At 49.0% G+C, this 22,069-nt stretch overlaps 1 protein-coding gene across 2 annotated transcripts; it reads right to left on the bottom strand.

The window, feature by feature from the left end:
• Positions 1 to 5,165: 5,165 nt before the first annotated feature.
• ASB18 (ankyrin repeat and SOCS box containing 18) lies at positions 5,166 to 21,371 on the bottom strand. Of its 2 annotated transcripts, none has more exons than XM_065840843.2 (6): positions 21,221 to 21,371; positions 17,579 to 18,107; positions 16,332 to 16,599; positions 7,978 to 8,476; positions 7,204 to 7,317; positions 5,166 to 6,308 (listed from the first exon to the last, which is right to left on the bottom strand). In XM_065840843.2, exons 2-6 carry the CDS (start codon positions 17,832 to 17,834, stop codon positions 6,123 to 6,125), a joined length of 1,323 nt encoding a protein of 440 aa, XP_065696915.1. In that variant the 5' UTR covers positions 17,835 to 18,107; positions 21,221 to 21,371; the 3' UTR covers positions 5,166 to 6,122. The 2 variants fall into 2 exon arrangements, with proteins under 2 accessions (XP_065696915.1, XP_065696916.1); XM_065840844.2 differs by having other exon boundaries at positions 17,579 to 18,089.
• Positions 21,372 to 22,069: the final 698 nt, after the last annotated feature.

The raw sequence follows: 22,069 nt of genomic DNA, 5'->3' as shown, positions 1-22,069 counted from the left end.
AAGGTTTTGATCTACCCCATGGATGCTTCCTAGCCACAAGCATGGTTATTTCTCTCCAATTTTTTTCCCCTTTTCCCCCTCCCTGTCATCCAACAGGCATTGTCAGATTGCAGCAACTCTCCTGCCTCCTGCTCCTTCCCACTGTGGTGGATGGAGCTGAGCTAAACCCTCTGGCCCCCCAAATCATCAGCATCCCTGCTCCTTCCAAAACCAACCAGACCGGACTGGAAATCTTTGCAGAAATCTTTGCAGGGAAGCAAATCTTTCGTTTACGTAGAAAAGCAAGGCGGGGGGGGAGGTGGAAATCTTTTCAGGAAACCGCATTAGATTGCGGAAAGGGGAGATAATTAGGCATGGTAATCTGGCAGGGCATGGAAATGTGTACCAACACCCAGCTCCTGCAGCTGTTTGTATTGTCAGCCCTCTTCAAAATTTGCCCACAAACAAGTGCCTTTGCAAGACGGGAGTATTATTTCAGACGAGAATAGGCTTTTTGTTCGGCAAATAATTAGCTGATTTTTCTCCTGGAGAAAAACGTCGGCAATTTCTGATTGTCGGAGAAGCAACCGGAGCGTGATTGTGCCTGGGAAGTGTAACAGGCGGGAGGGAGGTGAGGGGCAGGCAGGGGAACCCAACCAGCCACCCCCCACCCCATGGAGGGACCCCCCCACCGCTGGGACACAGCAAGGGCCTTTCCCAGGGAGTCTGAGTATGTGGTAGAAATCGGGGTTTTGGAGGGTCACTCTTGGTTGGTGTGTGAGGGAGCCCTTTTCCCCTGGGGGCTGTAGCATGTGTGCAGACTGTGTGGCCCCACCTCTAAATGTGGCACCAAGATGCTGCTCAGAGATGCTCCTGCATCACCTGGAGTAGAAACTGCTGAAAAGCAGGTGGATTCCGGCAGGTTTTGCTCTAAAATGACCTTTCACAGAAAAGGAGCATCAGATACATGGATACATGTTTGAACCAGACAGATTTGGGGGGTGTCTGTGACTCCAGTGGCCTCTGGGCCGGGTGGAGAGAGTGTGTGCTAAATAAACTGCAGGATTTTCGCCCGAATCAGGATAGGGAGGAGGTACAGCTTTTTGGAGCGAAGAAGTGGAACACGGGCGCTGTGGAGGAAAAGGAAGACTGGGAGGTGCTCAAACCCTTCAGGACATGAGTCTGTAGGGTGGCAGAGGTCAGGGCATCCCTCTAAGCAGGGTGGCAGCTCAAGCCACTGCATGCCTGGGGGGCTGAAGACCCCTCCAGCCTGTTGGTGGGGAGTTGTGCAGTGGGTTTCCATGGGGTACATGAGCCTGTGTCCATTCTTCCACCAGACATCGGGGGCTGTGCTGGCAGGATGTGTTATTTGGAGCAGGCTATGTGCTACTGCTGGTCCCCAAGGCTGCTGGACCATCAGGGAGGAGGAACAGATTTGTTTTGCAGCCGATGGTAAAACAAATGACTTTAGTAAAAACCAAATTCAGGGTTACGGAGACGCTAGCGAGGTAATTCTTGCAAGACCCTCTGCTTTTGCTGCTGAAATCATGATTGCATGGGAAACGTCACCAAAAGCATCTCACTGTACTGTGCTTTTAAAGTGATTTTTTTTTCTAGGGTGGAGGGTAGGCAAGAGAGGAGACCACGAGCAAAACTGCCTCCCAAAAATCAGTGTGTACTTAAAGATGGAGACTTTAGGCATGAGCACTGAATGCCAAAATAAGGGTTGCAGCTGGGGCTCTCCATACTATACCCTGGGCAGTGAAGGACTCGGCTGAGGAGGCGGTTTTGTGTGTGGCTGTGGGTTTATTTCAGCATATTTTGGGCTGCAGGAGCTGGGAATGAAGAGGGATGGGGCGGGGGTGTGGAGCAGGATTTGGCCCTTAGTGTGCTGGCTGTGCGCGGGGGGGGCGGTGTACGGGAGAGTACCCATCGCGGGATGCGATTCGCCGCCCCACGCGTGTCCGTGGGCGCCACTGCAACCCCGGGAAACCCCCTCCCGCCTCCCCCTTCGGTTTCCAAGCAGGAAAAAAAAAAAGGGCAAAAAAAAACCCCCAACAAACAAAAAATCCAACACATAACCCCCTCGTTCGTCGCTTAATCCCAGTAACTCCTTCCCGTGTTCCCGTTTGAACGCATTTCAGGCTGCGAACGCGGCTCCGGCGGGGAGCGGGGGCTACGGGACGGCCGCCCCCACCCCGCCGCGGGAGCGTCCCCGGCTCGGTCGCGGCTCCTCTCCCCACAACTTCCAGCCCATGCACGGCAGATTTGTTGCTTTTTTTTTTTGTTGGTTTATTTTTTTCCCCTGTTCGTGCGTCATTTTTTTTTTTTTTTAATTAAAAAACAAATTTGAAGGAGCTCGGGATTTTCGTGTTAGGGAAAAAGAGGGAAAAAGGGTAAAAATAACGCCGTACAGGTAAAATAAGAATAAAAATAAAAAATTACTTCTGTAATCCCGGTTCATATGGCGAAATTCGTTCGGATGAGGGGAAATAGGATTTTTAATTTTTATTTTAAATTGCTATGTATTTAAATAATCCAAATATTTTAAGAGCTCTAAACGAGACCTTAATAAACCGCATCGGTACGGAGAGATTATCTCTAGCGGTGGAAAACCACGCCAACTCTCTTTCACGGCTTTTCATGGAATATAGTTGAGAAATCCGCCAGTTTAAAAATCCCGAATAAAAATCTAAAATATTCCCAGGTCAGAGGGGCACCGTCTCATTAAAACCAGCGCGGTCCTGAAACTGCACTGCAGACATTAAAGTGCAGTATTTTTCAATTAGAGCTGACGAATTCAATCAAAATTCCATAGATTAGGATGAAATGAGGCATGGGTCATTTACAGGGGAATTTAATTGCAGAGCCATTAGACAAATAGTATATTTGCCATTCTCACATTATCCATCATTTTAGACATCAATAGAAGGAACAGCATCTTTACTAATACAGCAGCACTTCCCAATCTCTGCCTGTAAACACTCCCTTTCCCCATAGCTCCTGATTATATCTGATTTCATTTAAAGCCATGGGGGATTATAAATGTTCCTGCAATCAGGTTCATTAGGACTTCAAAAATCTCATTTCTGATTTGTATTGCTTTGCGGATCACCCGCCTCAGTGCAGCCTGCGCGGTGCCTCTCTCTGCTTTCAAAAAAAAAAAAAAAAAAAAAAATTCAAATGCTATTTCATTACCGGGGCCACTTCGGGGCTTGATTATCACCCTGATGAGCCCCTTTTCAGTTACCGAGCAGGTTGTGGGGAGCAAACCCGGCTTTTTTTCCCACCGGGACCACCGCTTCTCCCCCCATCTCCCTCCATCCCCGCAGCCGCCCCGAGGGGGCCCGATCCTGCCCGCGGCGGCGGCTCCGGCAGCTTCGGAGGGACCCCGGGGTGGGGAAACACCCGACGGGTCAGCAAAACCTTTTTTTTTTGGGGGGGAGCTTCTTAATTCTCCACAGCCCTGGCTGTTTAACCAGCTCCTTGCGAATAGAGACATGTGCCTATCAGGGCGGGTAATTCTTATTATTTGGAAATTATTTTGCAGCCGCTGCCGGCCAGGACCATCGGCGGCTTTATTGCTGCGGGGTGGAAAACCAGCCCCGCCACGAGAAAAAAGGCGAGGAGCGAAGGTCTCAGACATTTTTTTCCTTAATAGCAGCTTAATATTAACGCCTTTCATAAAACACGCGTATCCAGATAGACTTACCAAAAAAAGAAAAAAAGAGAAAACAACCCAGAAAACAGAAAAGCCTTCATTTCACCCAAATGTATGGTGTGCTCAGCACTGTGTTAGCTGCCTCAGTAATTTAATTGGAATGAAACGTGAAAAATGTGTCATTTTTTGAAGAATTTATGCATCGCTTCCTGGAAATCTCATTGTCTTAACTAGCAGCCTACTGTGTTCTGTTTAGCAGGCATAATCGCATTTTTATGTGTCTCCGTATTATAAGTTAATGTGACCTCCCGTCTTCAGCTGCTGGAAAAAAAAAAAATGATCCTTTCCCATAACATCTGCATCAAAACAAGGCACCGGCAGGGGGGAAAAATATATATATATATGTATACCCAAACGCTGCTTTACCCGCCCGCCAAACTTATCAACCCGAGCAGCCCGAAGCATCATCCCTCCTCGAGCCGCTACAGCCGCTAGAATGGCTTAAACAGAGGGAAAACACCCCAAAACCCTAAAGGGTTTGGGCTTTTTTCCCCCATTTTTTCCCTTCTTCTTTTTTTCCGTTTTTTTTTTTTTTTTTTTCTTTCTTCCTGTCTTTCTTTTCCCCCGGGGTGTTTTTACCTCCCCCGTTTTCCTTTGCTCCCGCCGTATCCCCAGGGGTACCGGCCGCCTCCCCCCGACGGCGCCGCCGCCGTGCCCAGGGCGCCCCCTGCGGGCCGCGGGGCGCCGCGCAGACAGCGCCTGCGGCCGCAGCCCACGCGTATCCGCGGCCGCTCCCCTCTCCCACGGCCCTTCCATCCTTCCCCGGAACCCCTGATACCCCTCGATCCCTCCCAGGCCCACCGCAGACCAGGCTCCTTGGCACCAACCTGTCTGTTTTTTTTTCCTCCTCTTTGATGTGCTTTTTTCTTTCAGAGCTGAGGTCACAGATTTGGGGGGAGGATGTGATCACCTGGTGGGACTCTATCTCCATGCAAACTTGCCCAATACAGATGTAAAACGTGCCACTCAAAAGATGAAAGACTCATTAGAGGCAACAAAATTTAGGTTTTTTTTCTGGTTCAAACACACAGTGATTCAGCTAGGATGTGTTTTCCCTAAATCCCTTTCAATTCTGCCCCTGCTCTGGGCACTGGAACAAACTGTAAAGTAAAACAGCCACTAAAGTAACGAAGTGCCAGGTCTCATGGTGTCGTGGAGGTTTGGAGTGGGGCTTTGCCACAGGACATTCCTGTGTGGGACAGGGCTCTGGTGCCAAAGGTAGGGAACACGGTGAGATTTGATGCTGCCCTCGCACACCTGTATACAACATCAAGGGTGAGGGCAGCTGTGTAAGCAGCAGGGTGAGGCTGGGGAATTTCTTTTGTCTCCCCATTTCCATGCTCCCCTCTCCATGGGCACCAGCTGTGGGAAGCAGGGGTGCTGCCTATGTCCTGCACACATCATGTGTGTAACCCACAGCAGTGGCGGGTGCTGGTGTGAAGTCCAGTCAAACATACAAAAAGGCTGATTTATTTGTATATATATATATATATATATATGTATATATATATTTAAATAGTGAGCATAATTAAGCAGTGGAACAAGTTGGTGAGTGCTGTTGCAGAGCTGCCAGCATAAGGACAGCTGTTCTTCCAAGGGGCATACACGTCTACTTGCTTTGGTTCAACAGAAATTAATTTGAGGAGCCTGAGGGTCTGGGAAAACAAATCCTCGCTCCTCCCTGGTACCTTTTGCCAAGTCACAGCGTGAAAAGAAAGCCCCAAATCCTCCCCTTCAGGTTGCCACCGGGTTTTGCAGCCACTCTGCATGTCAGCCTTGGAGCGGTGATGGGCACAGGAGGCAGTGGTGCGTCTTGGACCACGGGAATTTGGGAGAAGTAGGGGCTGTGCCACTGCTCCCCACGTATCTGGTCCTGCAGGGAGTAACCAGCTCTTTCTTGGTGTCTTCTACATTAAAAAAATAGATTTTTGGTCTATTTTACCGTCTATATTAATGCCAGCGGATATTGCATCCTGCAAACAGTTTCTGTGCTGTACCTGTGCTTCCAATTCTGCTTGTGCCACACGTGGGGGAGATTTATCCAAGGTGATTTGATGCCCACGTGGGCTGATTTTAGTCATCTGCCATGCATGCTTGCCTTTGCACACCTGAGGAGCACTGCTGCTTTGCAGACATCCTTTATAATGAATATTATTCATATCTGCAGCATGCTTGTAACAGCTACTAATCATTTTATTACTCTTTATAATCTATTTAAAGCACAATTAGAAAAAAATCTATACAAAGTTACAGCCGAAAGCACATTTTAGTTACATTATAAATCCCTGAAAAACAACCATCTATCATGAAAACCGGCGCTCCTTAGCTCGACTGACAGAAATGGATGCTGCTGCGCTACAGCGAGGGAGGACGAGGGAAGGGAGGGCAGGATGGCAGCCCTTGGTTGGCTCCTCTCAGCCCTTCAAAGCACAACTCCTTCGGGCTCCAGCAGCAGGTAGTCGTGCAAAGGCTTGGGCACAGGCAGCAGGGGGATCAGGCGATAGCATTTGCTGCCAAACTTTTGCCGAATGGCAGAGCGGCACAAATGTTGGAGGCACCGGACTGTGCCCGCTAGCCGGAAAAAGGACTCGTAGAATAGCTGGTGCTGCTGCAAAGAGAGAGGGGGAGAGAAAAAACACGAGCATCGGTTGGTTTTATTTTTTTCCTGATTAAGCCACACAAGCTAGAGATAGATACTTTTGAGATGAAGATCCTAGGGGAGGGGTTAAGAAACCCATCGGTGATTGCCTGTGGGTTAGGGGTCTGTGCACTGACACGGCTCCTGCAAGCAAAGGCTGGATGAGGAACTCTTCTGTGGAAACACACGTGAAGAAACCTAGTCTCACCACAGGTGTGGTTTGGGAAGATGCTTTCATGCCCACGGGCAGCAGCATCCCTACAGAAATCCTTAGAGATGATGCAGAAGAGACCCATTTGATTCTAAGAGGGTGAAACAAAGCGTGCTCGGTCTGTGCAGCCTCAGCCTTTCCTTAGCTTGGAACAGAAATAATTTCTCCCATCCCCTGGAACATTCCAGTCCCTAACATTCTGTGATTCTGTGATTCTGTAACACGCTTTATTTGCATTTCAGCTGCTGTCCTCCCTTGCAGTCAATCTAACCAAAGACCTGTCGGGGCAAGGCAACCATCCCAGATCATTCAAGAGCAGGCTGGCCATACGTGTTGCGCACTGGGGACAAGTTTTTAAAACCGAAATTAGTGATGTGGGCTCCTGCCAGGCAGTGGTCTGGCTCCAGGGTTGCTTCCAGATGTTGGGATTGTATTTTATTGCAGGCCAGGGGCAGGGATGGGGGTTTTGGTGTTGAGGGAGCTAAAGGGATGCAAAGCTGCTTCGCGGGTTTGTGGTGGTGCCCTGAGGACTAGTTTTCTTTCTTTTTTTTTTTTTTTCCACCCAAGTGAAGTTTGGATGGGAAAAAAACCTCTTGTGTAAAACTGCCTCCTCAGGGCTCAGCCATCCCTGCCAAACCACCAGCGCAATCTCACCTGAAACACCTCCTCCGGCACAGCCTCAATCCACTTCTCGGAGATGGGGATTTGTGAGTAGGAATTGAAGAGGACTTCGATGACCTCTGGCACAGCTGCACAAGACTTCAGCACCTAGTTGTGGGCAATGGGAGCATTTCAGGCAGAGATGTACATCCCAGAGAGGCAGAGCATCCATGTGCTGCAGCTGAGGCTCATCCCTCCCCACCACAGTCCAGGTTGGGATACTCCCATGTTGGTATGATGCAGGTGTAGAGTTTATCTTGGCATGCTTTGGACATCTTTCTCCATGTGAGAAGTGATAAGAAGACCTGCCTTGCTTTGGCTCTTCTTCATCTGGATGTGTCCCTTGCTTATTATTTACATTCTTGGCTGTGCGTGATAAGCCAGGATAGTATTTTTGTTATTGTTTGATGTAAAATCAATGAAATGCAGAGCCATAAAGCAGCTGCATTGATGGCTGATGTCCCAGGCCTGTCTCTGACAGCCCCAGGCAGGAAAAATCCTCTTTGCTGGTCCCCCATGCTTGTGCTGGCTCCATCCTGCCCTTCACTCTGCCTGCTTTTCCCTGCTGCTACACTGCAAGTGTTTTCATTTCCGTCATTCCCATCAGCACCGCCAGCCCTGATGCCATGGTCCCATCTCCCTGTCCGGACCAGGACCCTATCCCAAACCATCCCAACCCCCCATCTTCTTATTTTTCAAAGCACCCTGACCCTAATTGCAAAATCCTGGGCGTGAGGAGATATCCAGGGACTGCTTTGGGGTCAGTACCTTGACGAAGGCGGCAGGCCATATCTTCTGGGACCCATGGTTGAGCAGCAGCTGGACGGTGAGATGTGGCCTAATATCCTGCTTGAAGATAGCGCTCTGCAGCACGCAGCGTAGTGGGGAGGTGCCACCATAGTCCATGGCGTTGACGTCAGCCCCACGCAGCAGAAGGAAGCGTGCCAGGGCGGCGTTGGCGGCCCCGCATGCCTTGTGCAAGGGGCTCCTCCGCGTCTCATCTCGGGCATCGATGTCAGCACCGTGGGCAGCCAGCAGCCGGCAAAGCTGCAGGCAGTCCTCGCCAGTGCCCAGCGCCTGCCCGCAGAGGATGCTGAGAGCCGTCTCCTCTCGTGCGCTACGTGCGTCAACGCATGCTCCGTACTTTAGATAGAGGCGGGCATGGTCGCAGAGGCAGTGCCTGGCTGCCACATGCAGTGCTGTCTCCCCTCCATCCTCGCTGGGCAGGTCAACAGTGGCCCTGTGTCTCAGCAGGAGCCTGGCACATCTGCAAAGAGATGGGGAGGCTGGGGGGTGCACCGCACAGATGTGTTCTGGGGGATGCGGGCTGGAGTGGGAGCCTTGGGGGATGACAGGTGGGAGGTGATGTGGGGTGAGTAGGGCAATCAGGCTGGAGCTGGGATTCCATGGGAGTTGTTGCACTCAGAGCAGCAGAGGCTGGAGAGGGTGACTCTGTGCCCTGGTGCACACCACGGCCATGGTACTGGTGGTGGTTTGGGCAATGTCTCCTTCTTGCCCTTGACCAGCATCATTCATGAATGGTCATCCCTGACCATTCTTGACCCACCAGGGATGGTGATCACTGTCTTGGCTGTGCTGGTGGCCAGACAGCACTGGGAGCAGTGCCCGTGGTCAGCCATGCCAGCCAGGTCTGTCCCAGCTGGTGAGGGATGCATCCAGCCATGATGAGGACATACAGGGTGATGGGCATCTTCATGCCATCAGTCTGTTGGCTGCAGTTTTATTTCCTGACACAGGTGTAGCCCTGGGGTGTTACGGAGGCGATCTATACAATCCCACCCCTTGGCTGACATCCACAGAGTTTCTCAGCTGAAAACATCCTTCACCTAGATCTGTGCTGTGAGCAAGCTGACATGATGGGAAATGCTTGGTAACACCTCTGTGCATGAGAAGAGCTCAGTGTGGGTTTGTTTGGTTATAAAAATAGATTCCTCTTCTCCTGTTAAGGGACCCAAATACCTTTCTTGGGCTGTCACTCCAGACAGGACTAAACAATCATTTTTTCTGCCTATCCTGACTAGAAACATCCTTCCAGGTGGTTTAAGCCTGCTGGAATGAGTTTTGCTGGCTAGTTGGGCACTCAGCTCTTGTGACGATGGAGTGGCAGCACCTGCAGTTCCCAGAAGAAATAAATCAAGGTAAGTAACCCTCCCTATCTTGCTCCTGCCTCTCCTTCTCTCTAATATCACTGTGTGTGATTCCAAAGAGGTATCATGGCTGCTGCCAAGTGGGGACCCTGTTTTCTATCAGAGCTTTCTGCCTGCATCCTTCTGACAACAGATGGAGGTTGAAGATACCAGGTCTGCTCTAATGTGTTTGGTTTTAGTTTTTTGTGTTTTTTTTTTTTTTTTTTTTTTTTTTAATATATGTGAGTAAATGGATGTGATCAGCCAGTCTAAATGAATCAAAGTGATTGCTTCAGCTCCTGCTGGGAGCTGCTGGGGCTGGTGTGGCTCAATGTCACCACCCAGGAAAGGCTGTCAACAGCCAGGTTAGTGCACGGGTTTGAATCCAATGCTGTGGCATTGAGGAGCTATTTTTTGTAGGGAGGGCAGACCCACATGTGGTCCAAGTGAGACCTTGAAAATGTAGCTAGCTTGAGTTTCCCAAGTGATGCTGCTGGGGATGCGGGAAGAGCAGTTCTTTAGAAAGCCTCAGCAGTGGCTGGCTGGAGCCTTGGGAGGTGTATCAACCTTCAAACCCTTCCGCCCCTGCCTGTTTCATTTCCTTCTAATAAGCTTTTCTTTTAGCTCAGGTATCGCCCAGAGCTCTAAGTGAGTTTCTGGGCTGATATAGAAGAGAAATGATGTGGAGCTGCAGGGGAGCAGAGACCCAGCCTGAGCTCTGCAGCAGGAGGGATGGGGAAGAAGAGGAGCTCCAGGGAGGAAGGATGGTGCTAGGGCATTGCTTGTTTTTTCTGGCCCAGATTAATGTTAACATTTGTGGGAAAACAGTAAGAATAGAATAGTAATAATAGTAATAATCTACTTGAACCTTTCTGAACCTGCAGCATCACCTCCTGCAAGGTTTGATAGGACTCACTGTCCCTGGTGGTGCAGGATCTGCAAACACCCCCTTGGGCTGTTTTTCCCATGCATATCAAGCCTGAGTTTGCCAGGAAAAGAAAAAATCCTGCAGGATCTGTGGGGACAGGCCATGTCTTACAGCCTTTGCAGATGCAATGCTCCCAGGTGCTGCCAGCTTGCACTGGACCTTGCCGGGGCAGCTGTGGTGGATGCTTTCTGCTGGGGATGCAGTTTTGGGTGAGTGGATTGGGTTTGGGGTTGTGCCAGACCTAAAATCTTCAGATCCTTACTTCACAGTGCCCTTCGTACTCTAAGATTGTGATGAAACCCTTTCCCAAGGAATGGCTTATCTTGCTGAGTTGTGGTGTTTTTTTTTTTTGGCATTTGCTGTCTGCTACTGGTCAGTAAAACGTTGTTGGAAGATCTTTGTTTCTGGAGCAAATCACGCTGTGATGGGTCATATTTACTGGTCTTGTCTACTGTCAACAGCAGGGAATTTGTAGCCCTAATTATAACGACTCTCTAGGGACCTTTCTGGGTTAACTTGATCCTGATGTCAATGGTTAGCTCTGAACCTAAACAACGTATTCAGGGCAAACCAAGGGATGGTTCTGCAGGGAAAAATGGAAAAAATATATTTCTGACTTGGTTGTAAAACATACAGCAGTCTAGTCCAGGACGTTTTTTTTTCTTTCTTTCTTTTTTTTTTTTTTTAAATAGCTCACACTTAAAGCATCTCTGCTTCTTCCCAGGCAAGGAGCTGGCTCTGCCTGGAGACCCTTGAGCACAAGCACTGTACTGGTTTTGGCAAGTGCTGTGTGTCAAGAGAGCCCAGGCTGGAGGTTTACACCTGCAGAGGCAATAGAAAATGAATATTCTCCTGCCCTGAATTTCCAGGTGAAGGCTGGTACATTACGGGTTGCCTGGCAAACCCAAGAGCTGTGCCCAGCCCCTCCAGCCCAGCATCCTTGCTATGCCACAGGGTTTTAACTTAGTGAGAGTGGATGGGATTTTAATTACAGGGAGTTCAATTCCTCTTGGCCTCCTGCTAGACATGTCAAATATTCTTCTAGAAATACCAGAATAGAAATACTACCCTTTCCAGATGCTGTTTTCCTGAAGGGTTATTTTTATATATTATCAAGTTCAGTGGCTAACTGGTTAGAAGAAACCTGAGTTGGTTTATTTTGAATTTTTCCCCTGGGTGGTCCTCCCTCAGCAAAGAGGGAATGTTAGTGAGGGACTATAAATAAGGGATGATCTCCTCTGGTTAATGTAAATGGTGGGCTCCCTGTGAGGAGCACGTGCCTCCCATTTGGATGTATGGGGCATGAGCAGGTGCTGAGTAGATGCCGTTCATGTTTGCTGGATTTATGCTCTTATTTTAACCTCTAATCTCTACTGGTTAACTCCTGTGCTCTAAAGTTTACCAGCATTTCTAGCTTTTTTTTTCCTTAATTTTTTAGATTTTGTTAATGTCCTGTTTTTCATCATCAGATTAGAACAAAGTCCTCTTAAATAGAGTTCAGTTGATGCTGCTTTTTGAGGGTTCCTCTCTAATTTTCTGGGAATATTGCAAGGGATCATGGATTTAGTTCAGCAGAATTTCAGACACAGGATGGCAAAGCAAACCTGTTTGCTTTGCATCCAGCCTGGTGCAATCACCAGTGGGAGTGATACCTTCAAACAGTCAGTCTTGCAGATCTAATTCTGCCTAGTTTGTACTCGCTTCTAAACCCTTCCTAACTAATTTGTGAGTGATGGGTAACACACTCAAATGTCTCCTTGCTTGGGCAAGTTGCTCATTAGGTCAGAATCACACTAATTTGTGATAACTGCTGTTCTACAGGTCTACCTTGTGCTGGGGTCCTGTCTCAAATAAATGGGATAAAACGGTGTGGGTTTTATTTTCCTTATTCACCCATCAGTAGAACTGGGGCAGATGTCTGCAATGTCGGGCAGGACGTGCCCTCCCCTGCCCTCTTGCTGGCAGCATGGCTCGGTGGGATGCTGCTCGATCTGGGATGAAAAATGCCCAGACTGGGAAAGTGGGATTCAACTTGAAATGGGATGTGATGAATAACCAGCAGGAGGAGCAGGAGGTTGAGGCAATGGAGGCTGGAGGGAACTCCTGTCCAAAAAACCCACTCAGGCCCTCAGTCTTCTTAAGGAAAAACCTCCAGTTTGTTGTTTTGTTTTTTTCCCCTCTCCCTGGGGCCTGAGTGATGCTTTCCTGTCCTTCACTTGGTTGTTTTTCATGGCATCCATCTGCTTGTGATCTATTACAGGTTGATCTCGCTTGGAAAAGCCACCTTCCCCAAGCTGGGCTCTGAATGCAAGGATTATTCTTATTAATTTCCTACAACAAGGAGAAAAGAAGCCTGCTTTTCTTTAAAAGATGAAAATCTTTTGTGGCATTGCAAACCCACCAGTGAACCATGGCAACACTGCTGCCGAGGGCTGGTTGTACCAGCGCGGGGTCTGCTCTGCTGCCACAGGGCGAACACCAGCCCAGGAACATCATTACTCTCTACACTGCCTTTTTGCCAAAGCTTCATTCAGTTGCACCAACTTGGGGAGCAGCTCCTCCAAAGAGCAGGATCAGGCCTCAGGCTGTGCTCTGTATCTGCTTTTGGGCTCTTTGTTTCTTGCTTTGGACCCATTAAGGAGCTGGTCTTCCCCAGTGAAGGACAAGTTTCCAAAACGATGGCTCTAAATGCTCAGAGTTTTGTATTTTAGCAATGTAAAATGGAGCAGAGGATGAGGTTTAGCACTAGATGATGCTAAATACTGGCTTTTGAAATCTGTGGTCCTTTTATTTGTAGTCACATTTCCTTCCTGCAGCCAAAAGGGCAGTGTGTCTGGGCTGATGCTGGAATAGCCAGAGGGTGCCACAGGGCCAGGTCCACCAATGGCAAGTTAGTGCTCATCTCCCTGGCATTTGAGAGCCTTGCTATCTTGATAGAGTTGCTTTTTTAGGTACCTGCCTTCCTGCTTGGCTCCTGTTTTCTGCTAATTCCTCCCATGAAGAGCTATTCTCATTTCACCTTCCCTAAGCAAAACCCATCCTGTCTCCCTAAGCTGGCCCCTCTTGTGCTCGATCCCTATCCCACCGTTTCTTGCACGGAGTCTCTTGGACACTGAGTCTCCTCTTGCTTGGATTCATCTCAGCATGTCTCTCCCATCCCTTGGTGCTGGAGGGTAGGAGCCACAAGACAACTCTGGTTTCAGCTCCCAGGGTGAAGAGAAGTAAAGAAGTGCCCACAAGGGCGTTACTCAGCCATAAGCCCAAGTCACACAGAGACAGAGGTGACATCTTCTTTTCTCATCCCTTGCCTGAGCCCTCTTCCTTACATGGAAGGCTGGAGAAAGCAAGCTCTGGGGGATTTCTCTCCAGGTAGGCTCTCCCTGGCTATATGGGAAACCTGGGATCTTCAGAGAGCTTTTTCTGACTTGCAGATCTGAAGGAGGACTCTACAAACGCAGCAGTGTTCGCCATCCCTTCTGCTGTGGGTACCGTGATGGGAGGCGGAAACTACATCCAGCATCGCTGCGATGCACCTTCCCACCGCCCCACGCCTGCTCTTCCCCCGGCACCGCCGGGAGAGTTGAAACTCTTCCTCTCCCCCTCAATTATTTTTATTTTATTTTTTTTCGGGGTGCCAATGAAGGCAGACTCCTTTAATCATCCCGGCTTTAAGAGGGAAACGGGAGAGCACCAGGGAGAGAGTGCAGTGAATTTAGAGACTCATCTTACCCCACCATGTTAATTATCTCTGCTGTAAAAAAGAGGTCAAGGAGAGGAACTCGACTAAATAGGCCGACGTTGGCATGAACAGCTCCTAAAGTGAAGAAGGTAAGACTGAACTTTACTGGAACTTTTTTTTTTTCCATCTCTTCAAAAAGCTCCTAGATTAAAGCTCTGATATCCTTTTTGTTGAAATCTCATGGATTCTGAAGCTCAAATGGCTGGAAGGAAGCCCAGATAATTTTTTTTTATCCCAGTCACTGAGAGGCTCAAAGGTTTTAAGTCCTGCCCCCATGGTGAATTGCCGAGTATATGGGAATACAGAAGAACCCGGCACATAGGTGTTCTGGCCATTGTTACTGAGAGGGAGAAAAATAAAATAGCTCTCTATGTAGGTCAATGACCTGCTCTTTATTGTCAGTAAAAAATTAAGGATGACCTAAAATCCACTACTCAATAAAAAAATAATAAAATAAAAAAAAGGCAAGGTAAAGTAGTCTCCCCCTAATCAAAGAGGAAATGTTTGTGTTACCTAAAGCTTGACCTCCTCAGTCTCTAACTTTAGCAAAGTCTCTGCGATTGAAAAGCAGTGGTCGAAACCTCAAAACCTGTCTGAAATGTCTATTAATTTTTGATCTTCCAAGGGAGTAGGCTTAGTTATTGTAGAAGCCCCCATAGCGCTGGGTAGCGTAGTTAAGGGTCTCTCACCATTTCCATTATAAAGCCCCAATATTCAAGGGCTTATAACTCAGCTGTTTCCACATTGCATCTGTCTAATCCCCATGTTGCTGTTTGCTGGCTTACCTGCCATTCCCCTCTGTCCTTCTGGGGGAAACAACATGTGGATTTGTGACAATGGCTCATTTTTAATATATGTTTGTGGGGGTTTTTTGTGGTGGTTTTTTTTTTTTTTTTTATTCCAAGCTGAGCAGCACCTGGCCAACAACAAGACACCTGGACCTCTGTGGGCCATGGGGTCCTTTCCAGGCACCATGCTGGTTTATGTGCCATGTCTCTACTGGGGAAGAACAAGTTGATAAAACCTAAAATACCCATTCTGGGGCTTCCAGGATGGCTTGGGGGTTGGAGACTGAAGGCTTTAAGGTCAAAAGGGAGCTTGAGTAGAGGAATTAAAACCTGCTCCTTATAAATGACAAGAGCTACTTGTAGCATCCTCCTTTACCCAGCTCACTCCTCCTAACTCTTATCTCACCAAGGATGTGTTTGATTAATCCCTACATTTTTGGCTGAACCAACATTTGATTAATACTTCATTTTTGGTGGTCTTGCAGAGACTCTTATTTATAACCTGGGCTTGAGATATTTACATCTGCAAATCTATTCCTCTCTGTCTGCTTTTCTTTTCCAGAGCTCTTTTCCTGACACCTGGCCCATGATACACTGGATCTGTACTGGGAATCTTGTCTCCACCACCTACTTCTAGTTCAGCTCGCTATGTATTAAAGCAGAGACGATTGAAGCCAGAAGCTGGGCTGGTTTTCACTACAGCTGGTAGGCAAATAAATTTGCTATGGCCCTAAGTGGCTTCATTAGGATATCAAGGGGCTGAGCTCTTTATAACCAAAAAAAAAAGTAAAAAAAAATAAATAAACCAACAACCCGGTTCCCTGGGTCTAATGATTCAGGCGCTTAAAGTCCTACTGAGACATACATGTGTGCACAAAAGCTTATTTTTTCAAGGCCATGTTTATGGTCATCTCTGTGATGCTGATCCAGGGTGAGAAGGGAATGGATGCACATGACTGAGCCTTATGCCCAGCTATAAACCAAAGTGGACTCATATGTGGCTTGTGTGGGGGGAGAAGGTGGAAGGGTTTCTTCCCATTCCACAGACCCCATCTCTTCATTATAGCTCTGGAGATGGGGCTTTGGGAGGAGTGGGTGCCCTGGTAGTCACTCACATCCCTCACAGATGGGGATGGCATGAGATGAGGAGTGCAGGATGTTGGGGTGACCCATGTGCCCCATGACTGGACCCATCTCCTGGGAGAAAGCATGCTGGACCTGGGATGCAGGATGTAATGATTTTAGGATAAATCATCGGAAAAGAGGCTGGGCTGCTCCCGTCCATGGGGAGGAGACCTGTGCCATGCAATATGCCTGGCTACAAAATGTCCTTTTCTTTTTTGGCTATGCTGAGTGTGCCACAGCAGCTGGTAGATGTGTGAGCATGTGGGAAGCCTTGCAGGGGACCGTGGCACCATTTTTCCACCCCACAGAGGCAGAAGAGCTGGAGTTGGCATGCAGGGGATGCAGACAGAAGTTATCAGCAGGGAGATGCTGACGGGAGGGGACCTTCTCCTTACCCCAGGGAGTCTGGAGTGGTGCAGAGATGCAGCGGGGCCAGGCCCTCGTCGCTCTGCAGGTTGGGATCAGCCTCGTACTCCAGCAGCAGCTCGACGCAGTCGGTGTGGCCCCCCAGACAGGCTTCGTGCAGGGGCCCGTGCCCCCCCGGCGCCAGGTTGGGGTCAGCCCGTCGGCGCAGGAGATGGCGCAGGCAGGCGGTGTGGCCCCAGCGAGCAGCCAGGCACAGTGGGGTGGTCAGCTCCCGCTTGTACTCCAGCGACCACAGCCCTGCGGGGAGGAGGGAATGGGGCTGATTCCCTGGGGTTTGCAGAGCTTGGGGCCATTCCCATCCTCTATGCCTTGCACACAAACCACATCATCTTGCTGCTTTTTCCAGTTTTATTTTAGCTCCCTGGCAGCTTTAGAGGTTTTGAAGAGCCTGATTAAGGTTGGTGGCTGCTCTGAATGTTGTTGGCAAGAGGGGAAGCAAAACTCGCCTGGCATGTGCATGTCCAGGAGCAGGACTTCATATGGCACAAGTTGGGTAAACCAATACCCTGCCCACAGCCAGGGGACCCTGCATGCAAGACCTTGCTGGCAGGAGCTAAAAGGCAGCCTACAAATTCCCCACCTGCACCTATGGGAGGAAAAAAGCTGTCTTTGCTGGGATGAGGCTGGGCCTGAGGGCACCCAAGCTAGGTGGGAGCGTGTTAGGAGGGTGATGCAGGGCTGGGCATGGGAAGAGCTGGGTTTGGGCTCAGCTGGAGCAAGGCATGGCATTTCTCAGCAGCTCTGGGACCATCTGTAAATGCACAGTGTCCGGTGAGCATCTGGGACCATGAGAAGCTTCTGGAGTTGTGAGGCACTGGGTACCACTTCCCTGGGAGCATCTTATTCCTGCCAGCTAAGACCAGGCTGCTCTTTCTGAGCCCCTGCATGGGGAATTTGCGCTGTGAGCCCTCTTGCAAGCATGCCTAAGTTAAGACTGTGCCCCATCTCAACCTGGAAAAATGATGTAGACACACATTTTTTTACACTTCCTGTCCCTCCAGTGGATTAGTATGTGCAGAAGAGAAGAAAATAAAGTTTTGAACATTTATGGCTAGGGCTGCAGGGCACAGTCCTCTTAACCAGAAACCAACCACCTTGGGAACAAGCTCTGTAAGAACAGTGTTAGGCACTTAAATGCACTGCACCTTTCCTATCTAGGGTTAGTATATACCTGGTTTTATATTTTTTTCTGAACTGTCCTTTAAAGAAAATGTACCTGAGAGTCCATAAGATCCTTGGCTTTTCACTTGCCACTCCAGCTCATTTTTACTGATCTCAAAAACCATGTTGACATCTTGATAGTATCGATCAGTCAGGACCTCGAGGCTTCTCAGGTCTCCCGCGACCAGGGCTGTGTAATACCTGGTGGCAGGAGTGTGAGCCGTCAGAGTATGCTCTGAATCCAATTTGGGGCAAATCTGTAGCTTTTCTGTTACAGGTTCCGGTAACTCATCCATTCCAGTGCTTCCCATATGTGTAGATCCTCCTAGCTGGGAGGATAGATGGGCTTTTATAGTTCATTGTTTCCATCCTCCTGTGCTCATTGTCTAATTATAATCCAGTTAAGGCTCTATTGTTGTTGTATTTATAACTCCAGCAGGGTCAGATGATGATGGGCACACGATACAGTGAGTGTCAAACAGTCACTGGGTTGTGTTGTGGCAGCACCTCTTGGATTAAGTTGCCGGTTTAATTGCAGGCAGTAGCTTGGGACGTGAGCGTTTAGGCTGGAAGGAAAAGGGTGCCTAGGGTTTAGGGGATAAAAAAAATATATATCTATATATTTATATATCTATATCTATTTAGTCAGCTCTTGTCTTCCCAATCCTATATAGCCTTATTTGTACGCTCTGAGCAAGTGCATTTTTTTCTCTTCTCTGCATAACACTGCATTTTTTTTTTTTTTTAATTTAAGGCACTCATACCTGTTTCCAGTCTTATGGTTGCTATGCAGAAAAATCTGGGCATTGCACTAGTGGTCAACACGAGGCAGACCGGCACATCCCTGCAGGGATGCAAAGCGCTTGTCAAAGGCCAGCGAGGTACAAATCCTCCTGGGACTTTGGCAGGGGGAGCCACTCTCCCTGCTGATGCCTTGTATAGGAGAGAGCAGGTGCCCAACCTCTGCTGCCATTTAAGCACAGTGATGGATGCCAGCGGAGTGTCCCCGGCTCCTGCTGCCCAGAGGCTGGTGGCTCCTTTCCTCAAGGTCACAGGAGAAGTCCATGGCAGTGACAAGAATAGATCTCAGTACCTCATGACTTGGTGGCTTCACCACCAGCCTGAGGCTCTGAGTGACACAACTACCCTCCCTGCCTACCAGCCCTCCTACCCCACCTCCCTGGGGAATGAACATGGTCAAAGCAGATCTGGGGAAGATGTTAAACTGCTGAAACGCTTTGTGATTCCATCCATGTGGAGTCAGCCTGGGGCTGGAAGGACTGTCTGGGACCTTCTCCATAGCCCCATGCAAGTGGGGACCTTGCTGGGCTCCTGCAGGTGACCATGAGCATCCTTGTCCCAATCCCAGACCAACACATTTGCACTGCAAGAGTCACCATCTGAGGTTTCTTGGTGGGTTTTCTCAGCACGGCTGCAGTGACATCAGCCACCTGGCCCTGGAGACCATGGGAAGAGCACGGAATCACGAAAAGTCACAGTGTGTCCATCCAGGATGGGCTTGTGCTGAGATGGGGGGACCTGACTTGCGGTCCTTGTGTAAATTAATTCTTTGTGTAAAGGACCCCCTGCCTTGAGGTCCCTGTTCACCAGCAACCACAGTGGAAGCTAATTTGAGGTCAGCCTATGTAGTATTTCACATTTTCTTTCTCCCCTTGAACTCAATGCTGTCCTGCTCACCTGCCTGTCTGTCCACATCTGCTCAGTTGGTTTGAACTTCCAAAAGCCATCACCTTCCTCTCTTCTTTCACCGCTTGTTGCTATTTTGCTACCTCCAGCCTTTCTGTGCCCCTTCACCCTTCTGATATCAACCGAACCACCTCCTAAAAGCGCTACTTCGGTATGAAAAAAAAAAAAAAAAAAGTCTTTGTTATCCCCTGGGGTCCCTTATCCAGTGCAGGAGAAGGTTTGGGGAGCTGCACAGACTGTGATTGTTTTCCCCAGGGACTTGTCCTGGCACATGTTTTGCAGCCCTGGCTCATTTTCTCTCTCTGATCATTAGCAGCCCTGTAAATTGGGGTGGTGGTGAGGAGGAAGCCTGCCTTTATGCACCCTTGCTTGCATTGCGGGGATCACCTTTCTGCGGCACAGACCACCTCCCGTGCTGGCAACCGGGTATATTTAGCCGACAGTCTAGACCTTCTCAGTCAGACGTGTGCTAATTTTGCAAGGGGTGCATGTAGGTGTGTGCATATCTGGCATTAAACTGCCATTGAGAGTGTGTTGAAATACCCTGTGACCCCTTCTCATGAGCCTTTTAGTAAGTGTCTATTTGCATATAACACTCACTTCTTGGGTCGCAGTAATGACAGGATTAACGGCATCACTGACAGAGGGGGTTAAAAATAGCCAGGATCAGCAAGAGTGGGGGAAAAAAAGTCCTCTTATAGCTGAGTGGCACATATAAACGCACGAGCCTGAGCTCCTGCCAGCCAAGTCAAGTGCTTTTTCCACCAAAGAGTGGAAAGTGATGTCAGGATGAAACAATATTCCCGTGATTTTAAGTGGAACGCTGTTGTACAGGCAGGAGTGATTTCCTGCAGAGAGGAGCTGGCAGCCAGGACACCTGTGGAACATTCTGGGGCTGGCCAGGAGAAAGGGAGAAGTCCCTTGTTGGGTTTTGAAGGAAAACAAGGGACTTCAACCACTTAGAAACTATCTGTCACCTTTAGGCAGAGATTTTGGGTGGTGGAGGAAGGCTGAGACCCCCACAGCCCCACCCTCTTTTCTGCCACTGCCATACTGAGTGGCCTTGGGCACATCACCTGTGCTCCCAGCATCCCAGTCCCTGCACAGTACCCAAGGGCTTGATCCTGCAACCAGTTAAGCCTGAGATCATCCTTATCTACCCTTACTTCAGTAGATAGGTTCCTACATAGACTCAGGCCCTGAACGCTGGCGAGGATGAGCACTTCATTAGCAAGAGTCTCGTGCTCATTAATCTCTAACGCAGGGGTAGCATCTTAACCTTCTCCCTGCATACAACTGTTTGCAGAGTACACCTCATTTAACAAAACATTAAGCATTTTACTTCCTCAGATCAAGTGTATCTATTAATAATGACTTAAATTGTCTGCGCTGGCTTCACATTACGAGGAAAACTCATTCCTGGCACATGAAAGAGCACGATACACAGAAACAAAATTATTTCAGCACAAGCTTGCTCCCCAAGTTAAGCTGTCACGTAACTACTTAGTCCTCACATCAGGGAGACTTCAGACCACAATAATTTGCCCTGCCGGTTCAAAAAACCCACAAGACTGCCTTAAAAAATCTGGCAAGTCCAGATGTGCCCATGCCGAGAGCGCCTGGCATCACCGCTGTGATTTACAGCTGCCCTCTGGCAGTGGGGAATGGCAATTTTTTTTTTTCTGGGGAAATTTCCAGTGCAGTGAAGGAGCCTGAGGGCTGGCAGCCCTTGGCACTGCTTCCTCCAGCTGCTCTCAAGCGTGAATTGCAATGCGTGACTGATTTTAACCTTGCATCCCTTTTGCCCCCCCCCCAGTTACAAAAACGAGCTGGCTGAGTGGTGGAGCTCCCGGCGATGGCTGTGTAAATCCCGGCACCCCACGGACATGAGGAGGGGATGCTGTGCCCACAGCCAGAGGACCGGGAGGTGAGGAGGTGGCATGGCAAGGCCACCATGCCACAAAATAAGATGTTGGCTGCCCAAGCCTACCTTGGAGGGACGGTGCTGTGAGGTTGTCTTTCTCAGGCGATGCTTGTCCGTCCCCCGGGACACCATCCCCAGCCGGACAACACGGGGCGGGACATTTAATCTCCTCTCTCAGAGCCAGGTGCCACCTTGCAAACAGCCAACCTGCCACTGAAATGTCCCCACGTTTATATTTCCAATGCTCCCCCCCCGGCTTCATGTGACAGCGCTGCCCAGTTATGTGGCTGAGCGAGGGGGTCAGACTGCAGGATTAACTCCCATGAATATGTCCTTGTGCTGGGGTATACGTGTCTCTGTGTGTATGTGATGTCACACTCTGTACCCCACGTCCTGAAAAAAAACCAAAAAAGCTTCTGCAGATGCAATTGCATGAGCAGAGCTGGCTGAACTGCTGCTGACAGACCAGCTCTCCTTTAAAAACTGCCGTCCAGTGAAATATAAACTTGTCCCAAGGCCGCATTGATTTTGTCCAGTTTTTATTGGAAATTAGATAATATTTAAATAGTGCTGAAACATTTCCCTTCAACAGCTCTATGGCAAGGTATTCTGCACTACACTGGTTTATAGTGGCCCTTCTTTGCCAAACATAAATAATTTGATTCAGCAACAAAAAAATAACCTTTCCAGTTTTTATAGCTGTGCAGTACTTTCCTTTTTTCCCCCCCCTTTTCCCATCAATTATAGGAATAAAAATCTCTGGCTCTTAGCTTAACTAAAAATACTTGGCTTCCCCTTCTCCCCACCCCCTGTTGAAGAATTGCAGCTGTGTTAATTATCCCCTGGGAATTCAGTCCTGGTGCGCATCCTCTTTTAAAGGCGAAGGGGAGCCCTACCAATTATTTAACCCCTCAG

Source organism: Patagioenas fasciata, chromosome 7 (genome assembly GCF_037038585.1).
Source record: "Patagioenas fasciata isolate bPatFas1 chromosome 7, bPatFas1.hap1, whole genome shotgun sequence".
NCBI classification, from domain to species: domain Eukaryota; kingdom Metazoa; phylum Chordata; class Aves; order Columbiformes; family Columbidae; genus Patagioenas; species Patagioenas fasciata.
Note: the sequence above shows the minus strand (reverse complement) of the source record. Positions and strands in the feature narration are given on the sequence as shown.

Excerpts from the sequence above, each read along its gene's own strand:
- ASB18 (XM_065840843.2), bottom strand. The coding sequence starts at position 17,834 with ATGGGAAGCACTGGAATGGATGAGTTACCGGAACCTGTAACAGAAAAG. Across the intron at positions 7,318-7,977 it reads GGCCTGCCGCCTTCGTCAAG|GTGCTGAAGTCTTGTGCAGC; the intron begins GTACTGACCCCA and ends GCCCACAACTAG. Across the intron at positions 6,309-7,203 it reads TGCCGGAGGAGGTGTTTCAG|CAGCACCAGCTATTCTACGA; the intron begins GTGAGATTGCGC and ends CTCTCTTTGCAG.